Source organism: Sardina pilchardus, chromosome 8, assembly GCF_963854185.1.
Source record: "Sardina pilchardus chromosome 8, fSarPil1.1, whole genome shotgun sequence".
In the NCBI taxonomy this organism is placed as follows: Eukaryota; Metazoa; Chordata; class Actinopteri; order Clupeiformes; family Clupeidae; genus Sardina; species Sardina pilchardus.
This window is the reverse complement of record NC_085001.1, coordinates 34,201,756-34,218,244: the sequence shown is the minus strand read 5'-3', so window position 1 is coordinate 34,218,244 and position 16,489 is coordinate 34,201,756. Positions and strand designations below refer to the sequence as shown.

At 39.0% G+C, this 16,489-nt stretch overlaps 1 protein-coding gene across 2 annotated transcripts in view; it reads left to right on the top strand.

The window, feature by feature from the left end:
- Positions 1-176: 176 nt before the first annotated feature.
- The window catches only part of LOC134089302 (tRNA (32-2'-O)-methyltransferase regulator THADA-like), a 45,953-nt gene continuing 29,640 nt past the window's right edge, over positions 177-16,489 (top strand). Inside the window, exons 1-8 of one of the 2 annotated variants that reach the window (XM_062543734.1) lie at positions 177-395; positions 1,891-2,051; positions 2,430-2,584; positions 5,588-5,746; positions 6,051-6,196; positions 7,210-7,347; positions 13,376-13,480; positions 15,912-16,112. In XM_062543734.1, coding sequence (XP_062399718.1) covers positions 297-395; positions 1,891-2,051; positions 2,430-2,584; positions 5,588-5,746; positions 6,051-6,196; positions 7,210-7,347; positions 13,376-13,480; positions 15,912-16,112 — 1,164 coding nt within the window. In that variant the 5' untranslated portion in view covers positions 177-296. Of the gene's footprint in view, positions 396-1,246; positions 2,052-2,429; positions 2,585-5,587; positions 5,747-6,050; positions 6,197-7,209; positions 7,348-13,375; positions 13,481-15,911; positions 16,113-16,489 lie in introns of those variants that run through there. The other variant, XM_062543733.1, reaches the window with a different exon arrangement.

The following is a 16,489-nucleotide window of genomic DNA, read 5'->3' as shown; positions in this document are numbered from 1 at the left end:
CAGGATAAAAAAATAGTATATCTTTGACTTCAAATTTACTGATACACATTTGTGTCTTTTGGCTACAAGTTGAATATCTATTGCGACAAGTGCTCAGGAGTTTTGCACCAAATAAACCTCCATATACTAGGTCATGTCACACATTAGTTGTACAGTCCCTCCAGGAATTCGCAATATATTACGATGGTAAAAATGTACGCAAATTCAACCAATCCCTTCAAATTCTAGGCGACCATGCTATTTTGTCTCAACAGCACAACTTTTCCGCACATTTGACCAATCATTGTGGTTTCCCCATGAAATTTCACCTACCACAACAGTCCCACACACAGAATATTGAGCCAGATGCCACACTCACCTCTGCAGACACCAGCCCACCACTACCAATAAGAGAAGTTCGGTAACACTTTACATTACAGATCAGTAATAAGTGGGTAATGTTATGGTAATATATATGCAATTTCATGGTAATAATATTTGTAAGCCACATACTACAAATAATTAATGTGTAATTTCTAGATAATTACAGTGTAATTACCATACAACAACAATGCAAATAACTTGGGTAAAATAAAATGGTAATAACTGCTGTAAATATGTACTTACCAAAGCAATAAATATTTGTTATTAATATATTTAATAATGTATTTATTGTGACATAATATTTGTGTAATTTTGTGTAATGATGGTGCTATGAAGGACTAAATTACATAGTAACTTTTAAGTGTTATGGCACAATTACACAATGGTCAAAGTTTTTGTGGTAGTTAGTTTGATAGTAAAATGTGACCTGTTATCTGTTATATGATGAAATAAATAAGGTAATTTGTTTCACAATAACTATATGGTATCAGGGCTGTAAGATAATGTATTGTCTTTTCGAAAGGATTTCAACAACTCCCCACCGTACAGAAAACCTTTCGAAAAGACAAAGCAGTATTTTACAGCCCTGGTACCATATAGTTATTGTGAAATTACCTCATTTATTTCATCATAACAACAGATAACAGGTCACATATTATGTCACAATAAGTAAATCCTAAATATTTATTGCTTCAGTAAGTACATATTTACAGCAGTTATTACCATTTTTATTTTACCCTTAAACCCAAGTTATTTGCATTGTTGTTGTATGGTAATTGCACAGTAATTGTCTAGAAATTACACATGAATTATTTGTAATATGTGGTTTAAAAATATTATTACCATTAAATTGCAAACATATTACCATAACATTACCCACTTATTACCGATCTGTAATGTAAAGTGTTACCAGAAGTTCTTTGCTCTCCCGTTAAGGCTATGTCTACATTATTGCGTATTTCTTTGAATCCAAAAGACTTTTCTTTTGACTCAGCCTTGCATCCACATTAATTCATTGTAATTGAGCTCCTGAAACGGTGACGGTTATGACCGTGAATTTATTAGGCTTTTCGTATTCGTTTGGAATGACTGTACGTTTGTCATGAGTTTCAAAAATCTGAATTACGTTTTAACACTACCTAAGTCTTCAGGTTTTCAATGCTTTTCTATGGGGACTTCTGCATGGCCATTGTTTTGACCTAGCAACAGTAATACAGTGGGAATAGGACTAGACAAAGACAGATATCAATGGTGTAATGAGGACACACCGGTGTTTCTCATTGACCTCTTTGAGGTGCTATCTATTTTACTTCCACATATTAAACATTTTCAGGGCTAAGCTGCTTTACGACATCAAACTGTTGATAATGAAGCATTGATTTCTGCTGACCTATCTTGACACATTTGCTAAATAAGCCAAATATGACCACTATTAATGTCATGGAGACATTGTATAAAGCGTCACACAATGATTCCAGTTGTTCAAGTCAAGATATTGTGATTGTAAATCTTGTTTCCAATGAACAGATATGTGAACTGTCTGCTGAGTTGCTTGTCCTGTATTTTCCAAAACATTTACCGGATGATGTGGTGCCCTTGATATTCAGCCGTGCTGAGCATTTTCTCCACAGTCCTCGAACCCAGGAGTCTCAAATAGGTGCCCTCATGATGAAGATCCTTCTACAGAAGTAAGGGCTTTGCATATTATACACGACCAATATAACATGGTGTCACTGTGGAAAATGTCACATTTCACACAGCCAGACAGAATATGTTTTGATAAGCCAACAGCTGCATGCTTGTAGCATTCATCCTCCACCATGCAGTGACAGGTTCTGTGGAGTTAGGAGGATAAGAGTGGCTCCAACAATAAATAAATAGAATTAGCATCCATAGCCCACATATCTCCCCAGCTGACCTTCTTATTTGATGTTTGTACAGAATAATATTTATATGTTTTTTGTTCATTTCAATTTGCTGCAACCCCTTAGATTAATGCAAGAGTTTGTCATTCAGTCAGGCCAGTTTCTCTTTCCTCTGCCTCTGCTCTTGATTTGGGTCTGCAGGTCTGTGGATCCGTCTCAAGCATGGCTAAACTCCAGAGTTAATGGAGATGTAAACATCACCTCGCTTTGCCACTACCTCCTCCAGTTGATGCAGCAGCACTACTTTACAGCCAAGACTGATATGCTGATGGCTTCACAGACGGCACCCATACATGGTGAGAAAAATACACTGCACGACTGACATGCTTCACAGGTGACTTAATGTAGTGTTGCAGGCTTCAATGGAGATGCTTCTCATTAACATTCGATGATGTCATATGTTGCCAAACTGAATTGTGGTTCAATTTCTTTGCATTAAATGTGGTAGAAAGTTGAAAAGTGAGAAAAGTGGCAGCACAGGTGCCATCCAATCAAATAGAGTTTGTTCTACATTTGTTCAAGATTTTGACGTGAACCAAGCTTTATAGTTTTTATATAAATGTAATAGAGTATGTTTGGCCTTAAAACAAATACAGAGACTTAACTGCACAATCTGATAATCCTGTTGGGCTGATTTGCGAGACATCTGACAGCCAACTATATAATGCTAGCACATTAGCAAACTAATTACATACAACGTAGACCGCTTCCTAACTAAACAATAAGGAATTCATTGGTTGTTTTTCTCTCAATCTCATGTTAGGTCAGGTGTTGTTACACCACTCTTACAAATGCTACAGGAAGTCCAATTGACTTGATAAACCTTCCCAGTGTTCTGAGTCCCCATATTGTTATTCTTGAAAAGGTTGTGTTGATGCAGCTTTCAGACGTGTCGACAGATCACGGCATCATGAAAAAGTTTCGGTCAGGCTTTCATCCTATGTATAGCACTGAAACTGCCCTTATTAGATCCCCTAAGGATTCATTGATGGCAGCTGCATAGGAGAGCACTCTGTTTAAGTGCTATTAGATCATTCAGATTCAGATTCAAGTTGCCCCTCTATGGTACAGCTGAAGTTCCCCCCCTATGGTGCAGCTGAACGCACCACTCTCTGCAGAGCCTTTCAGTCCTGCATGGTGGTTTCCATACCAAGCAGAGATGCACCCAGTCAGGATGCTCTCTATGGTGCTGGAGTAGAAGCTCTGCAGGACTGATTTGGATGTTTTGAATTTCTTCAGCCTCTTTAGATGGTACAGTCTCTGCCTGGCTTTCCTCACCAGGTGGGTAGACCATGTCAGATCTTCGGTGATCTGGACACTGAGGTACTTGACCTTATCAGTCAATGGTCTACAGGGGTCCCATTGACTGATAAGGGAGCGTAGTCCCGCATCTGCTTCCTCTCGAAGTCCACCAGCATCTCTTTAGTCTTGCAGACTTTGAGGTGGAGATTGTTTCTCTGACACCACTGGGTCAGGCTCCTCACTTCCTCCAGGTAGGCCGTCTCATCTTTGCTGTGGATTAGGCCTGCCGCTACGGTGTTGTCAGAATCTGAAGTAGAATCAGCTTTATTGGCCAGGTTTGCTGTCCCTGTCAAGGTAGCCATGGTTGTGGACACCCCAACAGGCACAGGCAAGACACAAGATGCAATATACAATTGAAAGGAGGGTGGGAATAGTGCAGTATCAGTATAGACTGAGGTTTAAGATTAAACATAAACATAGCGCAAGGCAGTTCAGTGCAATGATAATGTATTAAAAACAATATTGTAACATTAAGATTGAAGTGTACATGAGCAGAATTGGTTGATTGACTTTGTTTAGTGTAAGGGTGGGTGCTATTCCTGAGTGTTCAACAGAATGACTGCTTAGGGGAAGAAGCTGTCTTTGTGTCGTCTGGTTTTGGCGAACATTGCCCTGTACCATCTACCAGAGGGGAGGAGGTTGAACAGTTTTTGACCAGTATATGAGGGGTCTGTGTAGAGATTTTTGCTGTCCTTTTCCTGACCCTGGACCGGTTCAGGTATTAGAGTCTGCGCTGGCTGCATAACCGTGCGTGTACAGGGAGTTCTTTTAAAACCATTGAACATTCTATTTTAATCAGTAGACTAAAAGAATGGGCTGGACCTGCTAGACTGGTTTATATCCTATTTGTCTGAAACAAACTTTTTTGTTTCAATAGATTTTTTTTCTTCCTCTACTTTACATTGTTCCTCAAAGCTCAGTCCAAGGACCAATATTGTTTTTACTGTACATATTACCTAGCCTAGAAATCTAGACGCACCCTAGCGGGCAAAAATATTTTTGCCTAGCGGGATGGTCTAGGGTCGCACCGTTGAGGCCAAGCCTGCGCTAGGCTCCAGGCCAGCCTAGCCAATCAGAACGCTCTATCTGTGTATGGAGTCCTTGAGCCCGCCTTAGCTCACCTTCGGCTTCCGGTATTGCCGCCAGGGGGCTGGACCATGCGTCCTCGTTCGACGAGTTGGGTGTGAGACCGTGTTGCCCAACCATAGAGAAAAAAAAAAGATGAATGAGGCTAGCGAAGCGTGCTCGTTTGAATCGGCTTTGGAAGACTTAGACTTGGGCTTTTCTTTGAAGTTTGAGCAGAAAGAAGCACTCAAGTCATTCGTTTTAAAGAAGGATGTATTTGCCGTTTTGCCGACTGGCTACGATTGGTCACAAATGCTGGCCTATTACGTGCAGAGGCAGTTTGAAAGACAACTGTTCATCCCACCCACAGGCTTCAGCTCTGTGAATGGTCCGACCCCGGACTATACATTTCTGTATAGTTTGGCTTGCCAGGCTACATATTACTAGCCTGACTCTCGCCAGACCCTTGTAGTTCCGCCATGCTCCACCAGAGGCGTTTCGCTGAGCTCCACACAAGGGTCTCGGCACGTCATTCAAGATAACGGACAAGTGGTTTATCAAATCACATGCAAGGATTTTTTTACAAGGCCCCGCCTTCAGAAATACATCTCCTATCGAGAACTCCCAGATCCTTGTGTGAAAGCTCAGCGAACTCCAAGGATCTGGCGAGAGTCAGGTTAACATATTACACTAGGCCACATAATTTGGTCAGGTCATTATCGGGAAAATACGTACCTTCAGGGCGAAACAAGACCCCTCTGCTTCACGTCGGAGTTCTTTACATTATTCTTTACTTTACATTATGACCATTTATCTCCGTATCCCTTACATTGGTCACCAAAGGTAAAGTTTACTATGAATGTTATGGCTTATTTATATATGATACAATGTTTGTATGATACATTTATGATAAAATGTTTAAATGTCTTTAGGTGTAGTGAATGCCTTGCAGAGGTGTTTGCTGGAGGTGCCAGGTGTCTTGTATGATGAAATGGATAAGGGCATGTTTGCAAGAACCCTCAGCTTGATGGAGAACATCACAGTTCTCTTACTTGGTGTACTTTATGGGGATCAGGACACAGAAAGTAAAAGTAGGTACAGTATATTGTATGTTGTCAGTCTTCCATTTTCCTTAAATTTCCATGTTTTTAACATTAAATGACAGAACACTTGTATTACAGTACATTCTGTTTTATTGATATACAGTACACATAATCAACTGAAGACGTTTCATGGTTGTATCTGTTAGTTTTAACAAAGATTATCTCTGTTAGTTCCCTGTATTTACATGTAGTGTCTCTAAATCTCTAACTTGGCACATTTAGTCAAATTAGCTCTTGGAGAGTAAATATAATATATTCAAAAGTATGCTAAAAGCTGACATTTATTTTGTAGAAGTCCCTCCATCGTTTTGTGAAATGGGAAATGCAATCAGCTCTGTGATTGGCCAGCAGTTAGGTTCAGATTATCATGAAGAGGAGGATGTCCTGCTTACAGAGGAACACAGTCTGGTGCTCACTTGTTGCTGGGTCTCACTAAAGGTGAGTAAGTAACATGCAGTTACCATTATGGTGCTTCAGGCCATTCCGGGCAAAAAGTAAAACGTTTTCTAGCTGTCTGTCCGTGTCTGTTATGGCACAGTGTTTGCACAATTCCTCCAAAGCAAGTTGCAGCTTCTTCCTCAGATTTGGCATAGTTAAGATCCAGGTGATAACACAATAGCAATATGTATCGTGATTGATATTAAATTATGCTTTATTGCAAAATCTTTAAGAGCAAATGTGACAAACTAAATAACATACATTTTGCAAACTACGCCACATCAGAAGCTGCTTTATTTATTTAGATTTTTTTTGTAAATTACAGAGTGAACCAGCTTCAAAAAAAGTGCTACTTCAATGACCTGGCTAGCATAACTCAGTCAAACAAACATAGAGTAACCTTTTACAAGCCCCTTTTCCATAAGATTTGCAATAAAATGGACTCAATTCAATGTCAGTTTGAGTGATATTAGAAGCGCCAAAATGGTTTTCCATACTGTTAATGCAAATTTTTCAACCGCACTGGATGGTTTTCCATCAACAGATGTAGCAAATAGAACACCTCTAGTGAATGTGTCATTTGTAGTGAATGGGACACTATTGTGAGGTGAATGTTGGTGTGTGTGAGACAAAATTCAGATTTCCGCGCTTACTTTGTGAATATTCTAAGCAGGCCTTTCAAATTTACAGAATAGAGAACATGTTTTCCAGACAATATAGTTCAACAAAGGATCCATGCCCATTTCTTCTCAGCTTTCATTGGACAGATGCGTCATATTTGCTAGATTCATTGAATAGAGCTGCTCTTGCATGTATGATTGGCCAGAAAACAGAAACAGAAACATTTCTTTGAGGATCCTACCATGTTGTTCTAATACACATTTGAACCTGGTGAAATCAGTCTGACATGCATGATTGCATATGATTTCATATATGACAATTTTTGTCGATTTTGTTGTTTGTTGTCTACTTTGCAACCCTCAGTTTGACCAGGAATAACCTTTTTTGTTCAGGAAATCGGAATATTTATGGGCTCCTTGGTTGAGATGATGGCTGATGAGTCAAATAAGCTGGATCACTTTGTCACTGAAGGTGATATGAAAAGGATGTCTAAACTGTTCAAAGACATCATCTTGAAATGTCGACACTGGGTGAGCACAACACTCTGTTAAGGGTGAATTTCACTGCTACATCCTTGGGCCCCATCATGATCGTCTAAAGCAGGGGTCTTCAACCTTTTTCAGCCCAAGGACCCCTTGACTGTGAGAGAGACTGAGCACGGACCCCCACACCTGGCACACCTCAAATCATGCCTATCATTTGAACCATCAGTCATTAGTGCCTACATGCATGCACGTAGGCCTACGCGCACGCACACACACGAACACACACATTCTAAACATAAGTTATTATTAACAGGGGGGTAACTGCTTTATACAACTCGTTTCTGATAGTTCTTTACATAGTGTTGCATAAACTCGCCCTATAATAGAATGAATGTCACAAGGGTCAACTAAGGTGGATATGTAAGGGATAATCAACGACACGCCGTGCGTTTCTAGGAAAATAATGGACGTTCGAGTGTTAATAAGCTCCCGACGCCGCAGGCATTATTGCAGTGCATTATTTTCCTAAACGCACGGCGCGGAGTTGATTGTCCCGTTTATACCACTGCTACTATCATTTTCGTTTATATTGCCGCTGTCTTAAATACAACGTTGCTGTGTTTACCGTTACATTCACATTGGCGAATTAATATTCAGAGAAGCTCCGCTTTAACCCTCTCTGGTGGTATGAATTCAGCTAAATTCAGGCAAAGCTTCATTTGCTCAACCTGATACAGACAGAGCCTCTTCATCTTGTGTAAATATAACTTGTCTTACACAATGAAACACAAACACACAAGATTATCGTTATCGTTTTATTTTGATGGTATGACATCGCGGAGAACGTTGGATTAATACATTCACGCAGAACGCCTTGACGTGCAAAGACCGCAGACTCATTTAAAAAACAAAACAAAGCAAAACATCACACAGAACAAATAGGCTACCCCGCAAAGTTCAAGGTCCATCAGTCCCGACATTAAGCAAACGAATCAAACAGTCGAAACGTAATTTATCTCCCAGAATGAAAAGAACGAGTTTGTTGATGGTCAGATAACGCTGAAAACGAAGCTATTTAACTAAAACGCACGGGGGGGAAAGTGTTCCATTGGGTAACACAATGTTACAGGGATCACATTATCACAAGCATGATTCATGGGTAGCCTACAATGTGTTATAAAAACGAATATGAAGCGATTTTCATTGAACATTATGTTAACTTTGACAAATGTTTTTGGAAATGTTTTTGGAAGAGAAAAAAATGCTTCAGACGAAATATTTTCGCGGACCCCCTGCAGTACCTCCGCGGACCCCCTAGGGGTCGCGGACCCCCGGTTGAAGACCCATGGTCTAAAGCGCAGTCTAGAGTCTGTAATCATCACAACCCAACGTTTATTGGGTCCGTGTATGCTTCAATTAAGAATCCAAACAAAAAAAAAAATGACTTGTTATTTCACTATTTGTTTTTGAATGTGATATGAAGAAGAAAATAACGCTTTGTTTTTCAGACTTTTGATTTCGTGGTCAGATCAAAAGTAGAACATTTAAAAAACGGACTCAGGCCTAACTGGTTTTAATATTTTTTTTTTTTTTTCGATTGCTGTGACCTGGAAGTCAATTCAAAGTCACTTTCTTGGTCTTTCAGTGCTCAGTGTTGCCAATTTAGTGACTTATTTGTTACTAGCTTTAGCGACTTTTGGCAATTTTAGCGACAGCAAATATTGTCTGGCAAACGAGAAACTGGGCGACTGGGCAACTCAGTTTCACTGTTGAATCATCAGAAATCATCTCCCTTCTCGTGCCTGTTTTCTTGAACATTGCATTCGCCCAAATCGTTGCTCCATGATTATAGAAGTAGCCTAATGATCAGTCTGTAGTAGCCTAGGCTATCAGGCCATGTTATTGCATGGAAGTAGGCTACAGTGGGTTCCCTTAGAAGTGGCCACTTAATTCACGCACATTGAATTGTATTACAACTTATCGCCACGAGGTGGCAGTTTAAGTCCGCTGTAGCATTGCCCCGGTGTTATGTTTGCCGGTGTTATGTTTGTATGTCTGCTTTTCACCACCTACTGGTTTCTTTGCGCATGCTCGCGTTGCTCACAACAGCTGCAGGAGTTTTCATCTGTGCCATCACTACACTACTACCACTCGGACGAAAGACATGTGAAATATAGGCTATAGGCTATTCTAGCAAAAAGTGGACCACAACTTCATTCACAAGCAGAGCAAACAATTCAAATTAGAAAAACCTAGATTGTCAGCTGAGGGGACGTTTAAATAGCCTATAGCCTAGGCTAACCATAGTCTTTAGGTTAAATTGTGTATAGCCTATGGTAAAGTTATATTTGGACTGGTCTGACAGAAGCAGCAGCTGGCAATGGAAGTCAAAAAATAATTTCCGGGGTCACAGCAATCGGAAAAAAATAAATATCAAAATCAATTTTGTCCCTGAGTCATTTTTTTTAAATGTTCTACTTTTGATCTGACCAAGCGTTATTTGCTTCTTCGTATCACATTCATAAGCACATGAATGAAATAACAAGTAATTTTAACTAAGATGCTACTTTGCATGACAAATGATAATAGGGGGTGATGTTAAGCCTACATGGGAATCCTACAGGCCTATACGTTTACTTAGAAGCTACTTTCACATGACTTCTAATACTAGTAAAATTGCCTCTCCAGGCAAAAAAAGGTTCCCGAGCCCTGATATAACCATTACAACTAGAAATGCAATTCCAAGGAATTACCAGTGCATGAAATGCAAAAATAGATAGATAATGTAGATATGGTTACTAAGGTGTAGCTAGGGTAAACATGGTGGTTGCATAGTTTACAGAGAGTTGATAGTGTGAAGGTAGACAGTTTAAAGCTGAAACATTCCCAGCTCTAACTTAACTAATGATTACTATTCATGTTAAAATGTTAACTATGGTAACAATGATAACCAGGTTGATTGGTTAACTTAGCTACTGATTTCATGCAGTAATGGTAAAAATGTTAACTATGCTAACTATGCTCACAGTGCTAACCAGGTTGATTAGCTAACTTAGCTAATGATTTCTAGCAGTTATGCTAAAAATGCTAACTATGGTAGCAATGCTAACTTAAACTAACAATGCTAACCAGGTTGATTAGCTAACTTAACTGATGATTTCTAGAAATAATGCTAAAAATGCTAACAATGCTAAAATTGCTAACAATGCTAACCAGGTTGATTAGCTAACTTAGTTGATGTTTTTTTTGCAGTTATGCTAAAAATGCTAACAATGCTAACCATGCTAACTAGGTAACTTGCTAGTGAGGACTTTTATTTTGAAACATTTGTTGCTAGGGTATCCATGGTGGTCACTATCAGGAAACAAGAAGTTACTGCAGTATAATCATGTTGGTTGCTATGGAAACGGTCATAAACGCTTAATTTTAATGGTTGCTATGTTGGTTGCTAGGTACATGGAGTTTTCGTGTAGTTGACTGGAAGCATAGTTGATAACTGACAGTTGGAATGGTTGAACAGTTAAATAGTTGAGTAGTTACAATTGTTAAATGATTTAATAGTGTATTATTGCAGTGAGGACCTTTATTTTGAAACAGTTGTTGACAGAGGAAGTAGTGAAACAGGATCTGTAGTCTTAATGAGATTGTATGCTTAAAGCCTGAGACAGAAGGTGCCTCTCATATAGCGTTTACGCGTCCTGTCTCGCTCCTCGATCCTCACTGATCTACATAAAGAATGATGGAGCGGCAACAATGGGATAGTCTAGCCCTTCTTCTATCTTTCTTTATGTAGATCATTGAGGATCGAGGAGCGAGGGAGGACATATAAACGCTGCTTGAGAGGCACCCACAGTAAATACTTTAAGTTGTATGTAGATAGTCTAATTAATGTTGATAGACAGAATGTTTCATGGATGTTGATAGGCAGATTGTTTAATAGATATTGATTGACAGTTTAATGGGTGGATGAGTGAATGGTCTGAAGAAGATGAATGGATAGAAAGTTGGATTGAATGTGCCTTATATTCTTGTAGAGTGGAGAGACACAGCTCTCTATTGAGAGTAGTGGATGATACAGGTGTAATCAATTTAACTGGCTAGTCTTAAGAGAGCCAGAGTGTAAGCCTGAGACAGAGTAGATTGTTTAAAAGTTGAATGTAGATCGTCTAATTGATGTTGATAGGCAGACTGTTTAGAATGGGTGGATGAGTGAATGGTTTGAAGAAGATGAATGGATAGAAAGTTGGATGGAATTAGGAAGACTTATGTTGATACAGTTGATACAGGGGAACAGAAAATGTAGTCTCAAGAGAGCCAGTGTAGTTTAAAGCCTGAGAGCGAGAGAGAGAGCTGCTGCACCTGGACTGGCCACCTGGCGTAAGATTCTAATTGCTGCCGTGATGTCATAATGAGCAATGTTAAGTCTATGGGGAAATAGCTCAATGTTAAATCTATGGGGAAATCGTTTTTTAATTCATAGTTTAAAAAGTATAAAAGTTACAAAGTTGAAAAATACAAAGCCCACATCGCGTAAGTAAGACCTACGCGACAAAATTTGAATGGAGTTTCTACGTTAAGCGGTTGAAGCTGAAGCGGTAGAAGAAGAATAATAAGAAGAAGACCGAGGAAGAACAGTACAGTGCATTTTCATGCACTGTAATTAGATTAACTAGGTGAACGACACAGGTGACCACTTCTGCATAATTGCATGGAGTGCTGAAATGTAGCCTACACTATTTTTGACTATTTCTGAACTGTGAGCACATTTCTGAACACAACTATGGCTCAGTATCACAGTATCATCAAAACTATTCCACCTGTGTGTGTGGTTTAAATTCTGAAGGGCAAAATAGTTTAGGCTACAGTAGAAGTATTTTTGTCCATAGATAACATACTGTAACATGTTTGAAAACTTCTTCTGAACTCTCAATCTGTCAATTTATCTCAGCAAAACCACCAGAAGTCATTGTTTATGGAGTAATTTTTGATTTATGGAACCTACTACCACTGCTGTAAAGAATTCTAGGGAAAACACTGCTATCGTAGAGTTTTTCGCCATGCCCGTGTCTTGTATTGAGCAACACATGAAGGGGTGTGGCAATTAATGACCTAAGGATGGGTCTGGCCCATTATCTGATATCACTATCGTACTCTACCTGAAACACATAGCACTACTGACCAAGGGAAACCTGGTCAGAAATCTGTGGTGAGTTGTTAATATGTGATTTTATGAGTGCATTATCTACAATGATATGGGCAGGTGCACCCTGCTTCTCATCCATGCAAAACATCACAAATTACACGATTACAATATGAAACATAACTATAATATAGATATTATGAAATACATTTCACAGTGACTAGTTATTCACAATCATTTGCAAATTGGTAATAAAAGTGATTTGGCAAGAGGCACATATAAAGCACAGCTGAAGATGCGTTGTCATGAGATGTAACCATGCAACTCCTCTGCGGGATAAATATCCTTAGGTTTTTTATTCAGTTATTCGAACATTATTGGGGTAGGTGGTGCTTTTTTTTTCAGGCTACGTTTTCGATGGTAGCCTATTGTCAGTCAATAGTGACGTTAGCCAGTAGTGACAGTAGTGTTGTTGACCATGAAACCACGGTGAAGTTAGTTTCACTTTGCCAGTGAGTTCAAATTATAGACAAGAGCAGATGCATGTAGGCTATACTCTACTAGTTTTTAGTATAGCATGGTTTAGTGGAATACCGACCTGTTTGAAGTGCATCGCTGCTTGCTGTTAAAGGGAATGGCAGATGTCACTCTCATTGGTTTAAAGGATGTTATGCCCAAAACACACCCATGACTGATTAAGGAACATAAGGCCCACCTTCTTGCTCCACGCACCGGTCATTTGATAATATTCATAACTACACCACACCCAATGTGGTGTGGACAACCCACACAATTTCTTTAAACCTTTTGCCAGTGACCATGCGTTTTAGACTGTCATGATGGGGCCCCTTCTCTTTTTTTAACTTTAGTATATTGATGCTTTTCTGAATACATTCAGATTCACAATGTTTCACATTGTTGTTTAATTTTTAGGGAGCAGTAGAAGGTTGCTGCCGTGGATTCACAAAGTTTTGCAGCACTCTGCTGGTCAGTGCTGATCTGGAGATCCGAGACATCCCTGCACAGTTGCTTAAAGAAGTAAGTAGTGTTGGGATGGTTACTTAATATTATTATCTCATTTATTTTATTTTCCTTTATTTAACCAGGGGGGTCATATTAAGACTGTAGTGGACCAACCATGCTTAAACAGCAAGAAACACCAGTCAGTACAAAGAACACAAAAAGCAACAAACAGAGCACACCACATTACACAACATAAAGCACTGCACAAGCCACACCATATTATACAGCAATATAGGAAAGCACAGCACAACTCAGGGCAGGGACAGATATCACAGATATCAAAGTCTCATGACCTCACTACAGGAGTCCCTCAAGGATCAGTATTAGGGCGAGGGGCCTTTTCTCTATTTTCTCTATTTTCTCTATTTACACCACTTCTTTAGGTGGGATTATTCGCTCTCATGGATTTGAATATCATTGCTATGCGGACGACACTCAACTTTTCCTATCCTTCCCACCTGAGGACTCTAGTGTTTCCCATCGGATCTCTGCATGCCTGAAGGATATTTCAATCTGGATGAAGGATCAGCACCTTCAGCTTAATCTTTCAAAAACTGAGCTCTTGGTGTTTCCAGCAAAAACAGCCATTCCCCAACAGATGAACATCCAGCTTGATTCATCCTCATTGACTCCAACTAGATCGGCACGTAACTTGGGTGTCATAATTGATGACCAACTTACTTTCTCTGAGCATGTTGCCTCAATTGCAAAGTCATGTTGGTATACCCTGTACAACATTAGGAAGATCAGACCTTATCTGACAAGATTCCACTCAGCTTCTTGTACAGGCAATGGTTATCTCCAAGCTGGACTACTGCAATTCCCTGTTAGCTGACCTACCTGCTTGCGTATTAAGACCACTACAGTTGATTCAGAATGCTGCAGCACGACTGGTCTTCAATCAGCCAAAGAGGACACATGTAACCCCTCTCCTAGTTACTCTCCACTGGCTCCCTATAGTAGCCAGAATTAAATTTAAATCTCTCACTCTGGCCTATAGGACACTGACTGGATCTGCTCCTAGCTACTTCAGTTCTTTGATCAAGATGTACATTCCCAACCGCCCATTGCGATCTTCTGAGGAGCGTCTGTTATGTCGACAAACCATTCATGCTAGGTCAAACTGTAGATCCTATTCTTCAGTGGTTCCGTGTTGGTGGAATGAGTTGCCCAGTGCTCTCCGTTCCAGCAACAGTTTTGGATCTTTCAAGAGGGGTCTTAAGGCATATTTGTTTAATATGCACTTAGTCTTTTGAGCGTTTGTTATGTGTTATGGTTTGTATAATAGTATTGTTTTGTTATAATTTGTCCATTGTTAGAATTTGACATTTATTCTGCTATTGTCCTTAAATTTAGCCATACCCTATAGTTATAGTTATTGTTATTATATAATTAACTGAGTGACTTATTTGATTGCTATTCTCATGTCATTGTTTTTATTTCTCATTAGGTTAGTGCTTAATTGATTGTTTTATTGATAATATTGCTATTCTCCTTTTTTGTAATTGTTCACTATTATTTAATTTGTATTGTTATTTATTTGTATGTCGCTTTGGACAAAGGCGTCTGCTAAATAACCATAACCATAACCATAACCATAACCAACTCATAACAAGGGCAAAAAAAGACCAAAACATTATGACTTCGAGATGAATAATGGTCTAGTTCGGTTTCACTATGGTTTAACTTTCACCAGCTTGCTCCCGTCCTGTATTTGAGCAAATTACATTAATAATAACAAAAATAATAATTATTATTCTCCAGAGGCAGTATGAGCATAATCTCTTGTTTATTAACATATTGCTTTTGCCAGCCACTTTTTTGTAAAATTTGTTAACGGCGAACACATTAACCATTTTCACATAATCCCCAATCTAGGTGTGCAGAGCTAATAGAGACATATCCAAACAGATTTTAATTGTAATTAAGGAGGCTCTACAAAGTATTAAATCAGGGATATGATGACACTTCCAACCCTGTTATTCTTATTAATTTTTAGAACTGTTGGTTTTTTTTCCATGTTTTTTTTTTCTTTTTTTCATTATTTTGATGTTGTACAGCTAATTTTGTAAAATAAAATTTTTTTTTTTTTTTAAATGGGTTTTGATTTCAGGCTTTAAGTCAAAAAAAGTAACTATATCAAAGGGGTATGATGACTTTCTATAGGCACTGTACAGTATATGTACCCTAGCAACACCCTAGCAAACACCACCATAGTGTCAACCTAGCAACCAACATAATTACCCTAGCAACCACTTTATTTGGTATAGCAACCATCATATGTTCCTTAGCAACACCATTGTAACCATCACTGCATTATCTGTTTTCACTCTGTCTGATATGACATTATATTTTTTTGTATTTTCATGCACTAGTAATTCCTTGGAATTGCTTTTGGAATTTGCTAGTTGTTATTATTATCATAACGTTTGATCTTTTATACCAGGGTCTCCAACTTCTCCAGTCTCCACGCAGCACCTCAGTGACTCGTAGAGCTGCAGGGCTCCCAATGCTTTTCCTCTGTGTGGTTTCAGCCGCAGAAACCAATCAGAGCAGGTCTTTACTCTGCCTCACTATTAACACCCTTCTGGAGGTGGCAAATAGACCTCTGCCAGACAGCTGGGACCAGACAGTTGATCTACCACAGGTTGTATTGCTTATTTGTCTTTGCTGTTCCATTTTATGCAATAGCACATGTGAACCTAGTATGAGTATCAACATATGGTAGTTGAAATGTACTTTTATATTGTAGCAGAACTTAAGTACTATATGAAAGATGTTTTGGAAACCCTTCCTTTTACTGTCTCCTTATAACTTGGTATTTAACTAGTGAACACATGGTAAATTCAAGAAAATTACTGGGTAATTATTACCACAAACAACATAAAGGTAAATATAGATAAATTGCATATGAAATACAGAAGGTGTTATCTACATGAAGACTTAACTTACCTACTTTCATGGAAAGTGTGCAGTTCTATATTAAGTCATTACCAGTCTAAACTGCTCACAACAACATGGTTA